The 26,063-nt window shown below is 37.0% G+C and overlaps 1 protein-coding gene across 2 annotated transcripts in view; it reads left to right on the forward strand.

The window, feature by feature from the left end:
- The window catches only part of camkk2 (calcium/calmodulin-dependent protein kinase kinase 2, beta), a 56,086-nt gene that overhangs the window by 21,119 nt on the left and 8,904 nt on the right, over window positions 1–26,063 (forward strand). For both annotated transcript variants that reach the window (XM_004910513.4, XM_002937701.5), the window contains exons 2-14: window positions 3,059–3,629; window positions 6,249–6,296; window positions 7,298–7,351; window positions 7,828–7,879; window positions 8,257–8,390; window positions 11,588–11,624; window positions 12,477–12,498; window positions 14,819–14,907; window positions 17,048–17,247; window positions 19,218–19,271; window positions 20,206–20,279; window positions 20,585–20,672; window positions 24,504–24,632. In XM_004910513.4, the coding sequence (XP_004910570.1) occupies window positions 3,108–3,629; window positions 6,249–6,296; window positions 7,298–7,351; window positions 7,828–7,879; window positions 8,257–8,390; window positions 11,588–11,624; window positions 12,477–12,498; window positions 14,819–14,907; window positions 17,048–17,247; window positions 19,218–19,271; window positions 20,206–20,279; window positions 20,585–20,672; window positions 24,504–24,632 (1,503 nt within the window). In that variant the 5' untranslated portion in view covers window positions 3,059–3,107. The remainder of the gene's footprint in view (window positions 1–3,058; window positions 3,630–6,248; window positions 6,297–7,297; window positions 7,352–7,827; window positions 7,880–8,256; window positions 8,391–11,587; window positions 11,625–12,476; window positions 12,499–14,818; window positions 14,908–17,047; window positions 17,248–19,217; window positions 19,272–20,205; window positions 20,280–20,584; window positions 20,673–24,503; window positions 24,633–26,063) is intronic.

The following is a 26,063-nucleotide window of genomic DNA, read 5'->3' on the forward strand; positions in this document are numbered from 1 at the left end:
TATAAAAACATATACTGGATTGAGATGGCTAACATTAAATTACTTAGTACTTAGTGATTTCTATTTTTTTCTCATCCCAGTAAAGCACTGGAAACTGGAAGTCCATGGGCAAGTTGTCCATTCACCAAAACCCGAGATTCTTTAAATACCGTTTGGGCAGTAGTAATATACAGCTTATAGGAAATTACCTCTTTCCTTTACGTGTTTGTACATGCAGTCAGGCACCTTGTTGCAAGGGAGAACCATCTGTTCTGCTTCCCCATCAGCAGAATAGCACATGCAAACATTGATCTGCTGCTCATCAAACACCAGCTCAGCACCTTGGGGACTGCAATAACCTGTGCTAGTGAATTGCTTTCTGTGTGCTACGCTATCTGTATTCAGAAAGTGCTAGGAAGATCAATATTGGTCAAAAAAATGATTGATATTTTTGATACCTGTTAAAAATGCGCTCTGAATTTGACTGCATGTATCCTGGTGCTGTTAAATACAGGTTTTGCTTTAAAGCACAATAGTATAGCTGATATTTGAATCTAGGGATAATTATCACGTAAACAACAATTTAATATTATCTTATGATGGACAGTTAGTTCGTATGGCACATTGGCAAGGCGGGAACTATCACTCATCACTCATCTGTAATAAAATGCACAAAGTTTGTCCAGGAACAGTAACCCATAGCAACCAATAAGATGTTTGTTTTTAAACAGTTATTGCTTCTGCCTTTGACTTCTGACTTTAGAGACAGATAGTGAAGAGCAGAGTAACTTGCTTATTTCAGGAACAGTACAGAATGTTTGCTTAGTTCTATTTCACCATTAATTTATTTTCATTAGTGAAAAGCAAACGGTGCGAAATGTAATGAAGAAAAGCTACTTTTCGCTGTGCTACAACTGTTCTTCATAGAAGAAAAAGGCTCCCATGTTGGCAATTTATTCCAAAACTGTTCCTTAGATAGACAGCTCCCATTCCATTGGTTGATGCAGAGATGCAGAAATTCCAGAAGGTAGACATAAAGACAAGGGTAGAGAATTTTGCCCTCTTCGACATAAGCAAGGATTGTCTAGCTTTTACTGTCCAGTTGGCAAGTTATCACATTGGCAAGCTTGGATTCAAGCCCATTAAAACTATTATGTATTTTATATAAAAAAACATTTTTAGTATATTTTTATAATAATCTTCTTTTAAAACTTACATACCTTATAAGATGTATATACAGGCAGGATGGGGATGGCAGTACCAATTGTGTAAGGCTGCAGTAAGGGATAAGTGTTGCCATTATTAGTGACCTAAGCACAGGGTAGCGATGTAACAGAGTTTATAGGTTACAGCTTATTGCAAACACAGCCGAGATACCTTATTCTTTACTAATCTACACACACTTGTGTCCCTGAAGACAAATTCACATTTGTATGTTTATTTTCATCTTAACATGTGAGCAGTGCATTTTAAACATATGCTTTTCTTTCTTTCATATTCACTGGTTGTGAGGCACACTACTCATAACACATTCCTGTTTCTATGGTACCAATTAACACCTACTAGCTTTTAAATGAAGTCAGCTTGTCACTTTTGCCTCAGAATTAGTTTAATAAATTTTTGTTCAGGCAATTTATAAGAACAAAAACAAAACCTAACTGGATTTTTGCTTGAAAAAATAAATCACCCAACCACTGCAAAGACATTAAGAAGCGAAGACACACAGAGCGATTAGTCATTGTGACTTTTAAAAAAACTTGATGGCGGCGACTGATCACACTGATTTACTGCCATATATTAATATGCGAGTCGCTGCCACAAATTGCACATCGTTTGCGGTGGCCAGATTAGTCACCGTGACTTTTCAAAAAGTGACTAATCACCGGTGTATCTTAGCCCTTATTGTATTGTAAGCTTAGGTATTTGATACTTTAAAATTAGCCTAATATCATTATTATTATTACTAACACATATTTATATTGTGCCAACATACTGTATCACAGTGATGTACAGCAGAGAATTGAATACATTAAACATACAAATGACATGCAAATACTAAGCATTACAGGGGTTCATTTTTAATTTTTTAATTAAGCATTAGGGATAGGTTAAGGATACTGAAGAGAAAAATGGTAAGAAGACAATATATAACATCTTTGATATTAAAATACATTGCACACAGTTGCAAAAGCTGTACTTTATATAATGCACACAGTTTACCCAAAGTAATCAATTCTTAGTACAGGTATAGGACCCATTATCCAGAATGCTCGGGACCAAGGGTATTCCGGATAAGGGGTCTTTCCGTAATTTGGATCTCAATACCTTAAGTCTACTAAAAAATCAATAAAACATTAATTAAACCCAATAGGATTGTTTTGCATCCAATAAGGATTAATTATATCTTAGTTGGGATCAATTACAAGGTTCTGTTTTATTTCTACATAGAAAAAGGAAATCAGTTTTAAAATTCTGAATTATTTGATTAAAATGGAGTCTATGGGAGACGGGCATTCCGTAATTCGAAGCTTTCTGGATAACGGGTTTCCGAATAAGGGGTCCGATACCTGTACCTTATCTGTGCCAATGTAAAGACTAAATAAAATAAACTAAAGTGAAGTTCCCCAAAAGTAGAATAAGATATAGCAAACAATGACTTCTCTGACCAATGATTACTGAGTCATGTTACAAAAAAGCCATTGTGTTATGAAAGTTTATAAGAATGAAGCATTTTATCACCATTATCATTATAATAACGTATTTATACATTTTAGCTCAAAAGGGGATACCAGGTTTAACCACGGATCATTTTCTTTTAACTTTTTTATTGTCATATACAACGGTTATATTGTTATATTAGCAATGGTTTTGCATTATACACCATGTCATATTTGAAGCTTTTTGTTATGTGTGGTTTGGAAAAAATAGAACTATTAGGCCAATGCTGGGACAATTACTAGCTGTAATCTCCAGCCAGTTCAATTTACTTTTAATATTGACCAAAAATGATATTTGTGTGCTGTAATTAATGCTTTTGAGAAACCTTAAAAAGCCATCTGAGCCATGTTTATTTTTATAGGTTCCAATGGAAGCAGATTAAGTTATTGCATGCAGCTGCATCATACACCATGTCATCATGCGTGTCCAAGAGGGCTTCTTCTGAGAGGTCCATCCTACAAGATGATCATGAGACTACAATTCAACCTCACATAGTCTGTAACTTTTCAACCCTGAGCATTGACCTAGGCATGGAATCAGTTATAGTGGTAACAGAATATGATTCAGGTATCACTGACATAGAGTCTGAGCAGAATGGGCAGTCCAGGCATCAAGATGTTGAATTCAAGGAGAACAGTGAAGTGGAAACTGACTTGCACAGAATAAATGAAAGTGAATGCAAGCTTGATGACCGTAAAGTGCTTCCAGTAGGCCGTAAAGATTGCAAAGGCAAACTCAACATGACCAATAGAAAACTCTCCCTTCAAGAACGATCTCAGTCTACCCCAGCTTCTAGTAATAGCCTAGGAATGAATGGACGATATATTTATCCTTCGCTGCCATACTCTCCAGTCACATCACCACAGTCCTCTCCTCGTCTGCCACGCAGGCCAACTGTAGAGTCTCACCGTGTTTCCATCACAGGTTGTCAGGTAAGAATGAAGCATTTTATTTTTATTATTTTGTACAGTATTTTCAGTGTATGACTGCTGACCCTGCTAACATTTTTTTTTGAGAGTATACTTTTCATTTTTAATAACATCCTAACATAGATTATATGCATCAGGTTGCTGATCCCATTACAAGTCATATCACAAAGTAGGTAACATTCATACATCAGTTTAGCATAGAACCAAAAAAACAAATCAGCATATTGTACAATTACAATCTTAATGAGAAATTTCATCTGTAATTCCCAGTATACAGAACTTGGGAGACATAAAATAGGGAATTGCAAGGTATTGTTTAAGCATTTTGTATCTCCCTTCCATAATTATTTGGGGCAGGACCACAAAATATGAAGGAAATTGGCTTGAGGGTGTTAACAACGTGAGCAGGGTGATTTTTCTTAAAGGAAAAGTAACACTAAAAAAAAGGCGATACGGCGATGCAGGGGAAGCATCCACTATGCGGCGATCGATTGATCGATCCTAACCTGACTCCTTCCTATACAGAATGAAGGCTTTTTTCAAATGACTGGAAGCCAAGTTTTAACAGGTATTTTCTAATAAAGTATTCAAAATACTAAATGGTGTGCAGGCTAGGGCAATTATTGGGGCAGGGTAGAATAGATTTTTTACTTAAAAATTTTTGTGTTACTTTTCCTTTAACCAAAATAAAAGTATAGTATTTGTCTCTCATGGAAATAAGGAATTGGTATACAGAATCTGTGGCTTCTTCCGACTGTTCATCAGTAAAAGTGGGGAGAGAATGGTGCAATTTGCTGGGGGCTTTAACAAAAGGAGAGGGGAAAATAATTTGTAGTGCTCAATAGCAGTAGGATATCAATTTTCTTTGGGTCCCTCTCGGTAGTGTATTGATAGGATAAGACTGATATGTGATCTGGCAAAGTCCAAACTGGGCCTGACTGCTAACATTCATGCATTTCATGCAGTTTCGTAATGACTGTGTGTTTCCCCTCTCTGCAGTGTGCACACAGCCACCCAATATATGGTGTTCTAGTTTGGGCAGCTTACCCAGTAATCATCTTGCTAGCTGCCTCTAACTGCTAAACTAGGTACATTGTGTAAGTCTGGGCAGCATTCCTGGAATCTCCCTTACTATCAGTTATTATTCAGCCTTGCTTTCTCTGCTTAGTCCAATAATATAATATATATATTAATATAATTTATAATATATTAATCTAGTATACCCTAACTTTCCAACCACAGGGATTCTATATAATATACCCTAACTTTCCAACCACAGGGATTCTATATAATATACCCTAACTTTCCAACCACAGGGATTCTATATAATATACCCTAACTTTCCAACCACAGGGATTCTATATAATATACCCTAACTTTCCAACCACAGGGATTCTATATAATATACCCTAACTCTCCAACCACAGGGATTCTATATAATATACCCTAACTTTCCAACCACAGGGATTCTATATAATATACCCTAACTTTCCAACCACAGGGATTCTATATAATATACCCTAACTCTCCAACCACAGGGATTCTATATAATATACCCTAACTTTCCAACCACAGGGATTCTATATAATATACCCTAACTTTTCAACCACAGGGATTCTATATAATATACCCTTACATTCCAGCCATGGGATTCTATGTAATACACCCTAACTTTTCAACCACAGGGATATAATAAAGCCTAACACTAAAAGATCCAAAGAAGCTAGTGTCCATTTATTTTCAAACTCTTTTTATAGCCAGCTTGGACAACTTGTTCCTTGATCCCTGTTGCCATTAACTTGCTAAGGTTGACAAAAGGAAGTTCCCTTGTGAAGTCATTATATATTTTTATTGCCGCTATCCAGGAGAAGCTGATCTTTGCAGATCTTTACACTAAGCTTTATCTTAAAGGGGAGGCATAATCAAAAATAATAATCCTTGTGTGTGTTATTTAAACCAAATTAAAAACATTTGCAATATAAACCCATTTAGTATTCTTAACTGCTTAGACACTTGCTAGGGCCAACCTCAGGGCCAAATGCCTTCTCCTCCCCCCCCCCCCCCGCAGTCTATTACCCCCCAGGCATGCTACTTTCAAAGTCTTGTTTGTTTTATGTTACCATATGTTTTAATTTTATTTTATTATTTTTGTTTGTTAAAAAACGGCTTTTTAAATAGCAGCCTTTGTATTTTGCATCTATTCAAGCTATTCACTTGAAATGAGCTACTGGAAACAAACCTACAGGGCCAGTGGCTGTCTTGATGAGAAACAAAAGCAGGGACTATATCAGACTTGAAAAAAAAGCACAGGGATTTGTTTACTTTTTAAAACCTTATAAAGTGTATAGGCTTGTAAGGGCAGAGACTATAAACTATGCCCTGTGTTTTTCAAGATGTCAGCTAATAAATCTGCATATAGGACTGCATCCTATAAACCTACGGGCATTGGTTAGGCAAGAGGGTAATATCTTATTGATATGCCTTATTTTAGTGCAAGTCAGTGTGAGGGGTGCTTTAAAAAATATATATTTAATGTTGTCACAATAAAAAAAGAACTGCGTTTCTGCCATTCCATAGATATTTGCTTTTTTTTTCGACTGCTTAATTGTATTTCATTTTTAGGACTGTGTCCAACTGAACCAGTATCAGTTAAAAGATGAAATTGGGAAGGTGAGTCTTCATGTTTTTATAAAGGTTTTTTTTTTTTTCTTTTAAGGTGTTATGGTAGGTGTTATTGTCATGGTAGATTTGTTTAATAAACTGTGTTATTTATGGGGTAGGTCACAATTATCTGGTACAATTTTATTGTATTTGCCTATGATTTGTGTACCTGTAAACAGAATTATAGCAGAACAAAAAGCAGTATTAATTGTCTAAAGATCTGCAAAAGAAAAATAAATAGATAAAATGATTTGTGATATTAACTTTTTTAGGGAATTAGGGATATACATTGCCATAATCCAGTTACCCCAGTACCCATGCAGTTAATATTATGTCCCCACTATCTTAGCAGTATATATTACACTGCTTTTTCATTTGTTCTACATACACTTGCAGTATCTCTGTACTTTTCATTGTCACTAATGTTCCTATACTATGGGGCTCATTTTCAATGTACGATTGGTTACGATTACAGAAAAAAAATTGTATTTTTTCTAACTTTTAAAACTGCATATTTTCTGCGATTTTTTCGTTAATCTCAGCGACAAGTACGTACAAAATTAGAGGAAACATTGGTAGAAATACCCCTAAACTCTACATTAATATTGCATACAGCAACTATTGCATCATTTTCCACATCCCTGCAGCTACATTGCATATAGTCCTACTTCTGTGCATATAATTCAGCATTCGTTGCACTAGTTTTAAAATTAACCTGTTATTGATTTAATGGGGATCCCTAAATGTTCTATTTAGTAATATTTTGGTTTAATTTTATGTTAGTGTTTGTACTAATCTGCCAATGTTTCATATACAGTATATAAAGATATATATGATATAAAGTGCCATTGTACAATTACTAAAATGAGACATGGATACAGTCATTACTTTCAGTACACTAATCAGTCCATTGGAATGGTGATTATGGGTCTTTATAGAACACATTTTCGAAAACACAGCAGGTTAAAAATTCCTATTGGTGGGTGACTAATCTCTGTCTACTTCCTTAGGGCTCTTATGGGGTGGTAAAACTGGCCTATAATGAAGATGATAACACGTACTATGTAAGTAAGGGATATGTTCTTTTGATCATAAACCCGAAAAGAACAGCAGATAAATGACTTCAGTACATCTTGTTCTCTTCTGTTTTTTTCTTTTTTGTCTGCTTAGCATGTGATAAAATGAAACAGCTGCACAGAAATATTTCTTGTAGCTCTCAGATCTTACGTTTATGCTCAGCAAATGCCTCATCCAAGCTTTTTAGAGAAGATAAAAATATGAGATGTATTCATAAATCATTATTAAAATGCATTGCAACAAAACAATCATCTTAAATTAATCATTTACTATCTATTATATTATAATAATGTGTTTTTATTCATATTAAAATCTGTTGAAACTGTCTTAGCTGCATTACTTCTCCACCTAACAGAATAACAGAATATGTTTACTCAATGTGCTCTCGCTCTCTCTCTATATATATATATACTGTATATGTTTGTGTGTAACTCTTCTCCCTGTTTATTTCATTACTTAACAGGCAATGAAGGTTCTTTCAAAGAAGAAGCTTATGAGACAAGCAGGATTTCCACGTGAGTACTTTTAAACTTATGGGATGGTTCATAACAGGAAAGCAAACACAGGGTTCTCAGTTCATTGGCTTGAAGGTCACATTTTTGTCTTTTCTCGATGAGCAGTTAAATGAAACCACCAAGGTACCTTGCAATCTTTGCTATAAGGGGTAAAAACAGCACCCTGGTTCTTCATAGCTAAATCACCTGTTCTCTATGGGGAATTCCAGGGGATACAAAGGTGCTGACCCCATATTTTGCAAATTTATTTGCAGCTTGCCCCCTGTGACTCAAATTTAATTAGATGAGAAGGCTTATGTAACTGTTTAACTAGTAAATAGGAAGATCTCAAACTGTCATTCTTTATCTTAGTATTGACCAAAATCCTTTCTGCACAGGCCGACCCCCTCCCAGAGGTGCCAAAACAGCTACAGAAGGTGGTGTTCAGGCCATGGGGCCCATTGAGAGAGTCTACCAGGAAATAGCTATTCTGAGGAAGTTGGATCATCCAAATGTAGTCAAGCTGATTGAGGTAATGGCAAGTCAAGTAATATAAAGATCTTAACAGAGGCAGCACATTACACATATGAATTTTTATAACTGAGGATCAAAGTGGAAGCTTTAGATAATACATATCTATATAATGATGCAGAGTTCTCCAGAAGCCAGCTGTAAACTTACAGGGTACAAACAATAACATTCCTTACTCAGTATTTAATATGTTGCACAAGATTGTCCCACATTATTAGTGATACAGTATAGTGACATGTACACTGAAACAGGGTGTTTGCATTCATAAGAGGAACTGACTATCCAAAAATGGGCTGCTTTGTGTGTAATGATGTCAGTATACATCCAGTAACAATCAGTTATACAGCTGATAACCTGCCACTCCCAAGAGCAAGCCTGGTGACCTTTTGGGTTACATCTCTCCTTCCAAACTGTGGATAACATTATCCATGAAAGGGAGCCTTACCTTATTAATACATATTCTCTGGGGCTGCTTACGGCAGATAGCCTATACGTTTCCATGGTAATGTGCGAGCTGGAGGATATGTATGCTCAGTCTGAATTGTTGAAGTCTTTAAATAAAACGAAAGCCCTATGTTCCCAACCCTGCATTAATTTCGAGGTCACAGAAAGCTTAAGCCAACTCCCTCTTATATTGCAAAGAGAAAATTCATTATATTCCATCTTTGCAGCAAAAGTATTCTGTGGATTTATTGCTTTTATAGCTACAGTATATGTATAACTCATGTTTTGGCTTGTAAGTGTCTCCAAGGTCCTGTTATGATTATTACATTATTATTTGTAATCAAATATCTAAATACTTTGTATATTATATATATTATTATATATTATATTATAAAATGCAGTTAGGGTTATGTAGTTCCTGCATACTGTCTGTAAGCTGTGGAGAAGTTGTTACAATTTCAAATGATGCAGAAAGAGAAGTGTTTGCAGCTGGATTTCAGCATATAAAAATGGCATTTATTCATACTTTTTGAAGAAACAGATTACAGTGATAGGTATATTAGTAGTGTCTGTGTTGTGTGGGGTTCTTTTTGATAGGAAGCCGGAGTTCCCCTTAATATTAGCTTTAAGTCAGTGACACCCTTGCCCCCCTACATCTTTTGGGCCCTCCAGAAGTCAAAGGGTATTTTACCTTATAGTAACTCCCCTATATATATCCCTCTTTTCTGAATCTGCCTTGGCCAAATTACATGTATTAAAAATGAAGGCTAGAAAGCATATATAGACTCAACAGTCCTGCCAATGTCCCATGCTATGGGGAGATACACCCCAACAACAGTTGGGGTTTTAATTCCTTGTGCAGTTTGCTATTCCATGTTGAACCTTCAGAACTTTGTGGTTCATCCAGGCATCTGTTGTGTGAGTTCTTGATATATTAAGCTGTTGTGTAAGCTTCTTGATATATTAGGTTATGACAGAGCAATGGAAAGGTAAATTATTGGGCTTCACTATTGCAAACTAATCTACCCATGTAAAAATATGTGGTTGTCCCATTTTAATACACGTTTGGTTAGAAAATCTGTTATAATGTGTGTTGCTGTGATTTGTAGCACCTGTGTGTGTAGCTCTGCTTATAACACAACATGATCCACTTAATGTGAACATACCATCTCATTGTCTCCAGAGAGATGCTTGTTAGGCTTCAGTGTTTATCAATCCCTTAATCCCTAAGCATTTTGCTTTTTGTACAGTGGCATTTCCATTCCCTATATGCCAGACATGTCAGACAGTGCTTATTTTATAATGTAATATAAATAAATGTTTCACAGTGACCCCTTAATAAATAGGCTGCACTCTTGGCAGTTTGGAAAAAACCTGAGCATGGAAATACCAAATAAGATCTGTTTGGCCGCTATTAGATTATCCTGAATGGTTTTGAGAGAGGAGAGAGGCTTCTAGCTGAGCCCATGTATGGCCAATGCCAAGGCAGCTTTTAAATAATGCTAAGCAATTTTTCCATGTGGTTCCACATACTGCCGAGACACTAGCCAGATCTCCATTCTTTGTTCCTTTATAAAGCTTGCCATGATATGCTTTGTGTTTAACAAATAAATCTAAGGGGGCCATTATAGGAGAAGAGAAGATAAAAACTAAGTAAGCTTTATTAGAAAGATCTATGTAAATACAGCCATAAGTTCTCACAAAAAAGCTGCACTAAGTCCTCTATCAAAAGAAACACAGGATTTCTTGTCTTCTTTTTTGTAAACATGTTCTTAGGGTATCTGACTTCCTCTCTCAGAAAAAAAAACCTTAATTCCTGGGGCCAGAGTCTGCAGTTCTCTCCCCTCTCCTGCTTCCCCCTCCCATAAGAATTCATAAAACTCACTCCCCCCCACCCTTAGGAATGTGTAATCTGAGCTATAATGGCTAGACTGCAAGCAGGAAGCTATGAAGACCAAGCTAAAATGGCAGCTGTGATCAGAGAAAGCTTCAGATCAGAGAAAAATTAAGCATTCTAGGTGGCACTAATGTGGCAAATCTATTGGCAGTAAAATCCCAAAATGACTTTACTTCTCCTTTAAGTAATGGGTGTTTTGTTTCTGCAATTCATATTTTTTTGCTCTAAAACACGTTTTTTTTTTGGGGGGGGGGGTGGAATTGCAACATTTATACCATTTAACATGCATCAAAACCACAAAAAAAACGTGTATGTAAGTCATGTAGAAGTCAGTGAGAGCTGTCCTAGGCAGTGTTTTTGTGGTCCTTATACTCCGAGGTATTAGAGTTTTTCGTATTCTTTGGGAGCTATTTATGCTATTTCAGGGATGTAAAATTCATAATACAAGGTTTTTATTGTTTTTAACACATTTTTTGTTGCAGTTTTTAATAAATAAGGAAACAATTGTGATTTTATCATTTGTGAATTTAGTTATGGTAAAAAAAAACAAAAAACTCTAAAACTACACAAACTCAAATTCTGATAAATCTTTTTTTTATAATTTTTAGAGAAGAAACCTTCTGGTAATCGTTCCTTACATTTTATTTATGTATTTGTCAGACATAAGTTTATCCCTGAGTCTGAGAATACTGTGGAAAGATCAGGAGACATGACAATACTGGTTTGTGGCTTAGCAAGGTTCATGAAACGTTCAACCCTTCATTCAGATGATTGTGAAACACCATGAGGGCCACAGCTTAAGCATTTGATTTAGTACTGCAACTGTAGAGCTCACCTGTTTCCTTCTGCGTCATTAGGTGCTGGATGACCCTAGCGAGGACCATCTGTACATGGGTATGTTGATCATTTCTTTTTACTCTCCATGCAGTCTCCCTGTTGGCTGTCACTTGGTACTTGCGATCACTTCTGAACAGCAGATGAAGCATATTTTTAATGCAAAAGAAAGGATCCCCAGTGGGAAAGGCAAGCGATTTGTGCCTTCCATTCAGCAGTCTTGTATCTAACCATTTTAACTACCATATATTGTATCTTTTTTTAAAGGTATTGTTCACCTTTTAGTTAGAGACAGTTTGCAATTGGTCTTCATTTTTTATTAAATTTAGTATTTTTTAATTGTTTAACTTATTGTTTAGTAGCTCTCCAGTTTGGAGTTTTAGCAGCTTTTGGGTTGCTAGGGTCCAAATGAGCAGGGAGTCATTTGAATGAGAGCCTGGAATATGAATAGGAGAAAAATAAGTTCTAAAATTAACAATAAAATTGTAGCTTCACAAAGCAATAGTATTTTGGCTGCTGGACTCAGTGACCCCCATTTGAGAGCTGGAAAGAGTCTGAAGAAGAAGGCAAACAATTTAAAAACTATTAAAAATAAATAATGTAGACCAATTGAAAAGTTGATTAGTGATTCTGTAACATACTAAAAGTTAACTTAAAGATGAACCACCACTTTAAATAAAAAACACCAAAGTAACTTATGGGAACAGTTTGGCCCCTTATCTCATCTTATCTATCTCAACCATCACAGTGATACATTTCATACTATGGGAATGAAAGTATATTCTATAAAATGTAACCCACTGATTTCTAAACTATGAGCTTTCAGGGGTAACAGCATAGATCTGCTTTTAAGCTGTAAAATGTTCACAAAAGCGTATTTACTGAGATTTCTGTTCTTTTTTTTTTTTACAGTGTTTGAGCTGGTGAGGCGTGGGTAAGTTGCAGTAACAAAAAGAACAATTACAGAACGGTTGGCTATTTCTCCCACATTTACATATAGCGAGCTGCCAAGATAATTCTTTGTGACTAGGAATAAATGGAGAGACATTTTTACAGCAATCAGATTTGGTGGATAAAAGCATTTACCTTCCTGTTCCTGTTTCTGAAAGCACTGAGCAAATTGCGGCACCACAGGAGTGTACCTGGGCCCTTGTTCCTAATGCAGTGTATTGGCACAGGGTTTCTGGCTGAATAAATATATATGCTGACTGTGGCTGTGTTAACATTTTTGAAGTTTGCAAAATACGTGTACAGCAGGGGGCTCTAACTCAATTTACCTGGGGGCCGCAGGATGAGACTGGGCCGCATAAGGGATTTCACAAAAAATTGGCTATCAAGGGATAATGCAAGGCACGGCGGGCGGGAGCTGCTGATTGCGGAAATGACGTTATGCCATCATAACAGTTATTATGGGAAGACGTTCTGTGTGCACAATTAGCTGCTAAGGAGCTAATTGTGCACACAGAACGTCTTCCCATAATAACTGTTATGATGGCATAACGTCATTTCCGCAATCAGCAGCTCCCGCCCGCCGTGCCTTGCATTATCCCTTGAATCGCAATAAAAATCGCGATCCATTCATTGCTTTTGAGAAGGCGTTGGTGCGGGCCACAAAATATTGTACCGAGGGCCGCGAGTTTGAGACCCCTGGTGTACAGGTATGAGACCTGTTATCCAGAATGCTTGGGAGCTGGGGTTTTCTGGATATTAAAAAAAAATTTAAACATTAAATAAATCCAGTAGGATTGTTTTGCCTCCAAAAAGGATTTATTATCGCTTAATTGGGATCAAGTACAAGGTACTGTTTTATTATTACAGAGAAAATCTTTTTAACATTTTTGATTATTTAATTTGAATAAAATTGAATCTATGGGAGATGGCCTTTTGTGAATTTGTAGCTTTGTGGTTAACGGGTTTCCATATAACAGAAGCCATACCTGTATTTCTTAAAGGTAGTAAAGCAGGGCCGGAACTATGGTATGGTAAGTGATGCCTCATTACTTTACTTTGCATTTAAGGGAAAAAAGAAATAGATAACAATCACAACTGATATTTATATACTTCTATATACTGTATATTTTCTCTGTAAGAATAAAACCTTGCCCATTCTACCTTACTTAGCTTACTTTCTTCTGTTTCTTGTAATATATCTACCCCTTTTTCTCACAGACATCTAAGCTTTAATAGTGCCTGTGTTCCTATTGTGTTCCATTACATGCTGCAAAAATTTAATATTTAAGTATGTTCTCTTTAGGTGTAAAGGTTTAGTGTGGTTCTTCATTATACTCTTAAATATCTATATACTACATTCTCTCATGGTAACCCTGTACAAACACTGGGTGAAAATGAAATGAATAAGTGTTGCATGTGCATAGGGAACCCTCATTGCGTATTCATGTTGAATGGGAATGGTGAGATCAGTACCTATTTGCTTATTAATGCATAGTGGCTCCATATACGGCCCTAATTCTGTGTCCATATGGATGCCATGTGTGAGTGTGTCAAGGACAGTGCACCCAAGCAGAGGCTAATGTGTGCCTGCAGAGCCGGTAGTAGCCTGTTGTGCTCCATCTGTACTTTGGCAGATTAAGTGGTTTCTGTATGAATAAATCTGTTCTCACCTGTTTGTGGCTAAATACATCACCTGGGCCGAAAAAAATGTGACTTGAACAAAAAAATCTCTAAAAATACTCAAATTTGTTTTTTCCATACCTATAAATATAAAACTTTATTAGTAATGTTTTTAGTGATATGGATTATCCATTATCCAGAAAGCTCTGAATTATGGGAAGCCCATTTTCCATAGACTCCATTATAATCCAATGATTTTTTTAACAATGATTTCCTTTTTTCTGTATTAATAAAACAGTACCTTGTACTTCATCCTAACTAAGATATAATTATTCCTTATTGGAGGCAAAACTTATGGCATGGTGGTCCAAATCATGGAAAATGATCCCATACCTGTATTTATATACTGACATACAGATATTGAATACAGTTGGGTCCTGTTTTCCAGCAAGAAATGTGGAGAATAGAAGTATTTGTTCACACAAATGCGCAACAGTGCACTGTAGTTACAGCCTATTTGAACATTCAGAATACTTCCTATTGGGATTTACCTATGAGTAAGACAAATGTAATTAAACTCATTCAAAGGGTGCAATGTATGTTGGACAAGACCTCCTCTTGTGAAAACATGCACAAACAGGACCATTGCATCTCTATTAATCACAGTATTGTGTTTGTTTCAGACCAGTGATGGACGTTCCAACAACCAAACCATTAACTGAAGACCAAGCTCGCTTCTACTTCCAGGATCTGATTAAAGGAATAGAATATTGTGAGTCTTTATCTTATAAAAATACCCAAGGGGTCCATTCAGTTAGAGACATAAATCTAGAAAAGTCTTAGTACTTTAATACAATTAAAAATTAGTAAAAATATGTTCTACAGTAACTGTATGGCTTCATATATATATATATGGTCTTTTCTGTGCAAAATGTCTTCCACATTGTATGAAAAAGTCTTTTCAGATTTAGAAATAGTAAACCAAAGCTAAAAGTACATTTTTAAATTACATTTTTCATAAAGAGATGGCAAATCACAGACAAATCAGCCATCATGGGGCTTGTTATTTCACTTTCAAAACAGAGAAAAACAAATCTGTCAAATTCAGTCAGTAAAGTTATTTTCCCTGCTCAACCCAATTGAAGCCATAGTTGTTTCTTCCAAAAGTTCTTTGCACAAGTTACAATTATAGGTGATGTGAGAGGAGCCCAGACAGTGACAGAATAACTGCCACTGTATAGATAATATATTGTTTATAATTATTCTTTATTTATATAGTGCCAACATATGTCACAGCTCCCTGCACCAGTTGAGTTTACAAACTTACTAGCCTGTGGGGGGACACCAGAGTACAGAGAGGAGACCGACATAAGGGTGGAGAACTCCTTGCTGCATTGTGCCCTTACTGGAATCAAACCTAGGTCCCACAAGGCTAACGCTACTATGCAATAGTAATAAAATATGAAGGGATTTCCTGTAAAACAATGTTAATCTGTGTTGTATACAGATGTAAAATGTATGTTAGTTACTGTGCTATAAAAATATGTGCATGGACAAAATTGAATCCAATTCTGCACAATTCAAGCAAGGTTAGAGGGGATCACTATATATAATGCAGTGGCATCCAAAGTATGGTCTGTAGCTGTTTGGCTGGTTCCAAGATAAAACACCTAAGTTTACAAGAATCTTGAGAGCAAGTTAAAGTAGCTAAATCAGAGAAGGAAGCTTTATTGATTTGGTGCACTAAGGGTAAAATACTTATACATTCTACAGCACCCACTGGTGGGCTAGCCTTATATCAATAATTCATTGAAGCTTCCCTATTTCTCATAGGGAAGTTATGCCCTGTCTGAGCCTGATATAATTATCACCTACTGGATACACAGATGAAATTCTGATAAACTTTTTAGGTTCCTGTTTAAAATATAGATGTGATATTACAAGCTACTTAGCTAGAAGCATGATTGTAACACATTAGCCTAGGGCCTGACCTAAGGAGAGCGTCTTGGCTTTAACAATGTTATTGCGACGTATTTAGTATATTACCGGGTAGTTACTGGTTTGCTCCATAACTAGCAAAGTCAAAAGCACAAGGGGTTGTGAAATTAAGAACTACTCGTAGGGTTGTACCTTAACATGCATCTGACTTGTGCTTAATGAACTGCGCGCTAGCGCCATCGCAACAATGGAAATCACACAATGCGCCCTCGCACTGACACTATGAAAATACAAATTTGCATCCGCATTGGCAAAGACTGTGCAAGTTTTAGTGCTTTTTACTTTAAGTTACAAAGAGGCAATACTCGTGCAAACTTTCATTTGTTCATGTTTCTGCTCACACTCCATTTGTCAACATATAGCAGGATATAGAGCACCAATCAAATTTTAAAGCTTTAGCCCATACTGCAGAATGGCCATGACCCCCATACAACTGTACATTACTTTACAGCATACTCAATTACACTGCAATTCTGAAAGATAACTCTGCATTGTGAGCATTTTAAGTACACAGAGGTGCAAACAGCCCCCCATGGCCCATTAAGTAGTGACTTTCTATACCCCATTACTGCAGCTTTTCTGGTATTTGCCAAAATCAACAGATTGCCAGTCCAGGGCTCCTTTGCACTCCATAAATGAGTCCTATCATGTATCAGATGAAAATGTACCGAGCAGGCACAGGCTAATAATGGCTCGTCAGATGCTACTAAACTATAATGTTAATTTTTTAGCTGTCTATGGAGTGATAGGAGCTGTAGTTTAACATTGGTAGGATCATACATCATACATTCTTCTTAAAAGAGCAGTATGCTTTTTATTCTGTAAATAATGTTTAAATGTTATTAACAAAAGATAAGCTTAACTGTTGAATAGAAGATAGTTACTGTTAATAGAAAAATGTGTTAACCCAACAGTGCATTATCAGAAGATTATACACCGTGACGTCAAGCCATCTAACCTCCTGCTGGGAGAGGATGGGCACATTAAGATCGCTGACTTTGGTGTCAGTAATACATTTGAAGGGAACGATGCCTTTCTGTCCAACACAGTGGGAACACCTGCATTCATGGCTCCAGAAACCCTCTCTGAAACCCGCAAAATATTCTCAGGAAAGGTAATAATCTCTGCTTGATTTTTGTTTCCCCTAATATGACATGTCAGTCTGTTCTTAAGCAATTTTATTAAATTACTAGTTAAGCTGTCTAAAATGTGAGCTTACTGGGTTATTTGCTTGCTGTTTTTGATACCCTGTGGTACACCTCCACTGACGCTTCATTGCTAGGATACGTCTTGCTGTTAACACCAACTTTACAGATATAGATGGGATTAAAGCACCATGGCTTACAAAATGCTGTTCATACGCTGCCCTCTTTCTGCAGTGAAGGCATGAAATATGTATATTGATCTGTAAGTGCTTTGACATACTGTTTCAGATAAATGCATCAGAGTCTGAAGATGTAGATGCCACCCCACACAAACCTATGCACAAGTCTACAAGCTGGGGACATTTTATGGTGTATCTGGTGCGCAGTTTGCAAAAGGGCGCTGCGCTGGGTGCCAAAAGCTTCAGTGCTTTAGGCACAACAAGTTCAGTAGAAACTGGGCTTGCTTTTATTTATCACAATGGAGAACAAGTAACTATTATATCTAGTTCTCTCTGACAGTTGTTGGGGATCACTCTGCACATAACTCTTTTTACAGGAGAATTGTCTCTTTACTCTATCCTCTACCCTCAGACATCTTTTCCTTCAGCAGTGTTTCTGTGAGACCCAAAATCTTTTTTAGAATCAGTCATGCACCTTTTTCTAATATAATATAGGACGAAATTTGATATTATTAAAGATGATCTTGGGGAGTCGACTTAAAAAACATGGGGACACAATTCTGGATCTCCAGTCCACAGTTTTCACTGACAGAATGGGCTTAGCTCCTTCTTTCTTCACCTTTTAAAACCATACTAGTAGATAGAAATACTGTAACTGTATAATAAAGCAAAGGCAATGCACAAAGACCAGATAGAATCAATACAACATTCCAGAGACAGCATATGGAAAGCAGACATGTGACACAGGTATTATCCTGTTCCCAAGACCAAGTATGGAAAATGGGCGCTGGGTGAAAGCTGCTATTTTTGTTCTAGGAAAATGTGATGGTGCTGGGGAACGGAGGGGATATATGCAAATGCTGTTATTTGGGTGGGGGAGATGTACCCAACTTATATACATGGTAGGAAAATGTAGGGTTTACATGTTCTTTAATTCCTTTAACAATGATTGCATTAAAATTTCTGTCCTATGATGTTAGGAATTTCTCTGCCACTGTTTGACATAAATCTGAGACTAATGGCATTCTTCTAAACATAGTTTTGATGCTAATATGGAAGAGAATAAGGAAGAGCAAAACTATATTTTAGCAGACTGTTAATGTTAATAAGAAAAAGTGCAACTTCCAGAGACTGATACTGTTGGCTTGCTTCACCCCTCTGTAGAACTGTACACAAACCATTCACCTTTTGTCATTCCATATGTAAGAGGCTTATGGAAAATACGTAAGCAAGGCTGCTCTTGGAACAGATACTTTCCTAGAGTCAGGGACAGACTAGGGTGCTAAGGACCTAATTTCTGTTCTTTCTTAATCAACTTCTCTAGACATTATAACCTTGTTTACCTGCTTCTTTCTCTCGCTCTCTATCATAAAGTAGAAGAATGCCCCCTGAACTGTGCCCACATTTTTCCCAGTGTCCTATGTGCCAGTCAACATTGCCTAATATATATATTTTTTCCACCGATCCCAAAGAAAAGTGGCTACCATATCTTTGGATCATTGCTCACTTTGCGGTGATTATGATTTAGAAGGAAGTAGCCTTTAAAAACAAAACAAATGTATTTTTCCTGTGTGAGGTACGTACCCACAGCTTAACCAACTGCTACCTAAGTGTTAAATATGCGCAGAGAGTTCACATGTAGGCAGCAAGTAGGGATGTTACCATGGGTACCGGATTCTCTTATATCAGCTCAGTGTGTGACAGATGTACAGTTCCACATTGCAGGTTCATTAACACTATCTTTTTTTTCCCTTTTTTAGGCACTGGATGTTTGGGCAATGGGTGTGACTCTGAATTGTTTTGTATTTGGTCAGGTAATTTACCCTCCGCCATGTCAAATCCATACATACATACTAAATATTATGGTTCCACTTTAAACATACAGTATGTACATTAGTATGAAGAGTACGCAGAACATTTTATTATTCAGGTTGAATTTTACACCCCCTCATTGTTTTCAGTTTCACCCTTTCCAAGGGGAACTTAATCCCCTCATTGTTTTCAGTTTCACCCTTTCCAAGGGGCTAAGTTCCCCTCATTGTATCCCCTCATTGTTTTCATTTTCACCCTTTCCAAGGGGAACTTAATCCCCTCAATTTTTTCAGTTTCACCAATTCAAGGAAAATCTAATCCCCTCATTTTCAGTTTCACCCGGGTTAAAGCACATTTTTTGAGTTTTAACAATGCTTTCAATTCAAAACATTATGGATTTTCGAATGTAATCTCGAAATTTTCATTCGAAAGATTTAAGCATTATCGTGACATTTTATAAATACAGCAATGATCGAGTTTAAATCAAATTTATACCATGTCAAGTTTATATGACATCAAGACCAGAAAAAAAGGAATTTTAGTAAATGTGCCCCTTAGTGTTAAGTATGCCTTGCCAAGAATGCCAGCCACTTAGATGTGGGTGTCTAGTGTCAGGTATAACGAGTGTAGGTGAGCCATGCGGGTCCTGTTATTGAGGTTAAAGCCTCAGGTGGCAACTTTAAAAGCCAGCATTCCATAAAAGTGTTTGGAGTTAAAAGGTTACCACATTGTTAATGGGTTGTACTACACAGTAACTAATAAACTCAACTCTGATATAAGATACCCATCTATTCAACCTTCTCCTCTATTATACAAAAAAAAGCCAGAGCAGTAATTGTTTCTATAAATACATATTTTTATAGATTTGATAACTATAGATAGATAACTTTACTTTCCTTGTAAGTGACGCTGGTCCAATTTTTGTATATTCTTTAGTGCCCATTTATGGATGAAAGGATTCTAGCTCTACACAGCAAAATAAAGAATCAGCCACTGGAGTTTCCTGACCAGTAAGTCTTTTTTGCTTATTTGCATCCTGAGATTTTGAATTAAACCCTACTTTTGGTTAAACCAGAGAAAAGGGGGCATATTTATGATTGCTTTTGCCTTTTGGGTCAGCAATTATAAAAGAAATCCAGTGTGAGTTAAGGAACTCACGCCAGCCATCATTACAAAAGCTTTGTTAGTTGAGGTATTTTTTTTAATAATAAAAAGTTTGGCAGCTTTTATGTAGCCCCATAAATGGGACCCACAGTTACCAGTTAGTGGGTTTTTATACTAGAATTGAATCCCATCTTGTCTTTTTTATTGGCAGGCATGACATCTCAGAAGATCTAAAAGACCTATTGTTACACATGCTTGACAAAAATCCAGAATCTAGGATTTCTGTGCCTGAATTAAAGGTAATATAATCGTATGTACCTGTGCATTAAAGGGAAAATATACACCTCTTTTTTGTTAGTTGTGCCTGTGCAGAATTGGCAAAAAAAATATAAATGTTTTTTTTCATACAGACGTACTTGATTCCACAGACTAAAAGGAATCCATGATAGCCTCCCCCCTCTATCACCTTGCTCCATGTTAAAGGATGGATTCTGGCACTTGAATTTTTTCTGATGTCCAAAAAATCTGTGCATCACCCACTATGGTAAGCAGAGGGACTTCAAGTCCCAGAATCCATCATTTAACAGTGAAACAGGGTGAGAGAAGTTACACTGTGAACCTAAGGAATGCTGGGAAACAAACACAGCAATGCTGCCCCTAGACAAAATAGTAAACCCTATTCTGGTGAGTAGCTAGACTCACAGTGTCAATGGTGGAAGTCAGTTTGCACCCAGGGCACTCTGGCACAGAAGGGTATGTATGTATGTATGTATATATAACTTTATTTATAAAGCGCCACAAGGGTACGCAGTGCTGTACAATCTTACAAAATACACAATTACACATAGGGAGAACAAGTGTTATAACAAATAAATACAATAAATATATAGAAATGCACAGGGAATAAGTGCCATGTGGTATGAGACACAGTAGAAAGGAGGTCCCTGCCCCGTAGAGTTTACAATCTAAGTGGTTGGGTAACATACAGGAACACATTGGAAGGTAAGAGTGCATCAGGTATGGGCATTTGCCCTTAAGCGCAAAACTAGGCAAAATAATGTTTTATTGCTCCAGAAGGTAACAGCTGAGCTTTTTCTTAAAGAGAGTGGGTGAGTGTTCCCTATGAAGGGATTCAGGGATAGAGTTCCAGAGGTAAGGAGCAGCAAGATAGAAAGGTTTAAGACGAGAGAGTGCAGTGGGTGTGGATGGTGTAAAAAGACGGAGGCTCTGAGAGGAACGAAGGAGACAACCAGGAACATGCAGGGAGACCAGTGAAGAAATGTAGCAAGAAGCAGAGGAGTGAAGGGCTTTGAATGTCAGCAGAAGGATTTTGTAAGCTATCCTTTGCTTAACAGGCAGCTATGTTAGAGAGCTTAAGTGAGGCTGAGCAGGTTCCCTCTCAGGAGAGAGCAGGAGGATCCTGGCAGCAGAGTTTAAGATTGATTGCAGGGGAGAGAGATGGGAGTCTGGGAGGCCGGTTAGTAGGAGATTGCAGTAATCTAAGCGGGAAAGGATAAGGGCATGGATTAGTGTTTTAGCTGTTACTTATAAAAAAAGGGGCATATCTTGGCAATATTGCGGAGGAAAAAAACGGCAGGTTTTGGCAGTGTTATTAATATGGTTAGAGGAGAGTGACTGGTTAAAGATAAGCCCAAGGCAGCGTGCAGAATTAACAGGGTTGATGGTCAGGCCATCAATAGTAATGGTGAAAGGAGGAGAAGGGCTAGGTTTGGGTATCTTTTAATATATTACACTATATTTTGTTTATGTGTGGTTCCTTGTAGTTATTCTGTTTTATTAGGCCTACTCAGAGCAGAGAATACAATTTTGTATCAAGACCTGGAAGACCATATAAAGTGTTAACCTCATTTCTATATAAGCCCTACTGAATGAACTTGTCAAAAAGGGGTATATTTTCCCTTGAAATATATGCTTCTTTATCTACAAAAAGATTATTTTTCTCTGAACTGCCTTTGTTTGCTTGTCTTTATATTAATATATGTGAATGCATAAGTAGGTTATTTATCAAATAAAAAATAAAGCTAACTTTAAAGACTTACCTTATGTTATTTACAAATTCAGACTGAGAGGAGCCCAGTGCAGGATTTTCTGATATTATTGTCCCAACTCATATTTTTTAATAGGAGACACATTTAAAAGAAAGCATTACAGAGATTTATTCAAAGCAGTGCTGCCTGCAGGATGCATTATTCATGGATGGGGTCATTCGTTTAGACGGGGCATGTCAACTCTCTTTTGAGGCCAAGAACACTTGGGGAGATTTGTAGCCAGTGTTAAAAAATTGCTACCATTGGCTACAAATCTCCCCGAAAATGCCTTGCAATAGACTATTACGTGATCTGGCTTAATCGTGCGATACACTGCCTCAGTTCTCAATTTCCAGCAATTAAGACAGATTGCCCCGAGTAATATGTTTTACTCATGGCAATCCCAGTGGTAGTATATGACAGGGCATTTTCTGGAGATGTGTAGCCAGTAGCAATTTTTAACACTGGTTACAAATCTCCTCGTGTCTCATTGCCCTAAAGCTTACAGAGTGCTGCATTCTTCCTAAGAACCAAGGCATATTTGGGCTGGAGAAAGTAATTTGTAAACAGAGGGGGTTTCACCACTTTGATCTAATTTGCTAATCAGGTTATTAATGAAAAGGTGCAAACCATTTCACAGATTAGCAAATGCATTTAATTATAATAATGCACCTTCACAGCCCTTATGTATAGAGAAAGCACAGAAAGCAAGAATAGACAGAAGTGATTTCACTCACACGGAAGCGATGTCGCATGCAACGGGAAGTGATGTCACGAGCACACTGCACGTGATGTCACTTTTGCAAACTGGGGGGAGCTTAGGGTGGGAAGCTCTGCTCTCCAGAAATTTCTATGGCTTTGTGGTTGTTAGTGTCCTGGTTACAATATGTTGGACATCAGAATGGAAAATGAAAGATAAGCAAATAACAATAGTGTAGTCTTGCATACTGGAAAGATGCATAAATGGAAACTGTAACTAAAAAAAATTAAGATCAGTTAAAGTTGTAAAGAAGGCACTAAGCTGTACCATACTAAAAGTTAATTTAATTGTGAACTTCCCCTTTAACCTGCTGTTTAACATTATGTATTTTACAAAAACTTATTACTAAAATCTGTTATTGGCCGTTTCATTATCAGATTGAAGTTTCCTTTGCTAAGTAATGGGGTAGATGCTTTATCTACAGGATCTCCAATGCTACAAAGTACAAACCGTTTTTCTGTAGAATTCTATCTGTAGAATAATGAGTTATTCAGTGTATAGTTCCTCTTGGGTGCTCAGCTGTTAATATTTGCATATATTGCAGCAATATGACATGAAAACATTTTCTGTGGGAAGAACATTGTATTTAAGGCAAACTATACCCCTGCACAAAACAGCCCATATTTAAAACACTGCTTTGTCTAAATAAACCATTTTCATAAAAATATCCTTAGTAAATAATAGTATGTGCCGTTGGGTAATTCTAAATATGTTAAAAGGCCATTTTAAAGAAGAACTAAAGCCCCCGACAAAAGCGCCCATCCACGGTCATCGAGTGAGCTCCCTCCCCGCAGAGTCTATTTCAGGCATCATCATGTGAATCTTTGTGTTCCCTTCGGATCAGTTCGGTTACACAGAGCTGTTGATTAGATGGCAATGGATGGGGGCTTTTGGGGGGGTTGGGTCTCCTTTAAGTACTAAGGGCCGCCCCCTGGTATCATACCATTCATGGTGCACACAAACAAGCCAAGGCACACATACATGTTAGGTCATGTCAGCCAATTAATTGACAAAGTTCTGCCTTTTACTCCCACACTTGTTCCCGTTAAAGCTGCATTATTTCCTGTCAGGTGATCTCTGAGGGAGCACAAAGCCCATCGCAAAGTGGTGGTCCAATGAAAAGTTGTAAAAGAGCAATATTTGCTGATATATGTCAATTTGGTAAGATTCTTAATAGGTCACTTATTATATGAACCGTTATTATACAGTATGATCTGTTGGTTTAATATTCATTTTGAATGTATAGTTTTCCCTTATGGCTGATCAATGGAACTGACTGTGGTAACAGTGGTACATGCTTAAATGTATTCTGTTCTTTGAAGCTTCACCCGTGGGTCACCAAGCAAGGACTGGAGCCCCTGCCAACAGAGGATGAGAACTGCACACTGGTGGAAGTGACAGAGGAAGAGGTGGAGAATTCAATCAAGCACATCCCAAGCTTGGCCACTGTGGTGAGTTTTAAATTAGCAACTCTTTCATTTGCCACTGAGCCACTGGCTAATGCACAACTGTTATCATTACTACTAATCTGATCATGCCTTCTAAAAAGCAAACCCAAAGGAGAGTGGAGACCATATGTATGTGTGTGTGTGTAGATATATATATATATATATAATATGTAGGTCTGCTTCACTGGTGTTAATTTGAAATACATAAAGTTTATTAGGTGAGCCAGTGTTGTGGCAGACCCATGTATTACGAAACATGATACACTCTATCTCTCACTCTTTCTCTATAAAATGGCAAGTAAGCCAGCTTAATACACTAGCTTGGTACATTTGTCATGTTCCTTTAATAAAGACATGCTGTTAAATTAATAAATAGTACCAAATAAGCCACAAAATGAATGTAGAAATATGCTGAAATAACAGAAGTTGGCTCCATAACATATTGTCCACACATAATTCTAATCAGACAGATACTTCCAGGCTGTGGAGAGCTGATTGCTAAAATAAAGGCACAAACATGGCCCTTATCACTGTTCGCTATCTATAACATACGGTATGGCAACTTAGTATTTAAAGGAACAGTAACACCAAAAAAAGAAAATGTATCAAAGTAATTCAAATATAGTGTTTGCGTTAGAAAGTCTATTATAGTTTATAAAATACCCTGCTGTGTAGCCACGGGGGCAGCCATTCAAGCAGGAAAAAGGAGAAAAGGCACAGGTTACATAGCAGATAGCAGATAAAATGACATTGTACTCTACAGAGGTTATTTGCTATCTGATATGTAACATGTACCTTTTCTCCTTTTCCCAGCTTGAATGGCTGCCCCCATGGCTAAACAGCAGGGTATTATATATATATATATATGGGAAGTTAATATAGATATATATATAACACCTCTCAACAATCACAAACCTCTCTTTAGCAAGAGGGTAGTATTTCCCGCTAGAAAATAATAATCTAAAGAGCAGGATTATTTAGCAGCCTAAAGGTATGGAGATCCAAAAAAGTATGGACATTTTTAAAAATGATTTCCTTTTTCTCTATAATAATAAAACAGTTCCTTGTAATGAATCCGTTTTGGGGGGGGGGGGGGGAAATAATGATTTTTTAGTAGACTTAGGAGATCCAAATTATAGAAAGATCCCTTATTTAGTAAACCCCAGGTCCTGAGCATTCGGGTCCCATACCTTTACTGTCTTTTAAACAGCATATCCCTGCTCATACAGGGAATGTAAAGTGACTGTACCAGCAACCCACTCCTATGCTGTATTTCCTTTTGACCTATTAACTGTATCGAAGTTGTTTTGCAAGGTTTTTGAAAGTCTAGAACCAGAATTATCAAATACATGCAAATGGCTGCCAATAAATTAATTACTATCACTACCTAGAAAATAGTGTTGTGTGAAATAATGTCACAACATTGTATAGTGG

This window comes from Xenopus tropicalis, chromosome 1 (genome assembly GCF_000004195.4).
Source record: "Xenopus tropicalis strain Nigerian chromosome 1, UCB_Xtro_10.0, whole genome shotgun sequence".
Taxonomy (NCBI): Eukaryota; Metazoa; Chordata; class Amphibia; order Anura; family Pipidae; genus Xenopus; species Xenopus tropicalis.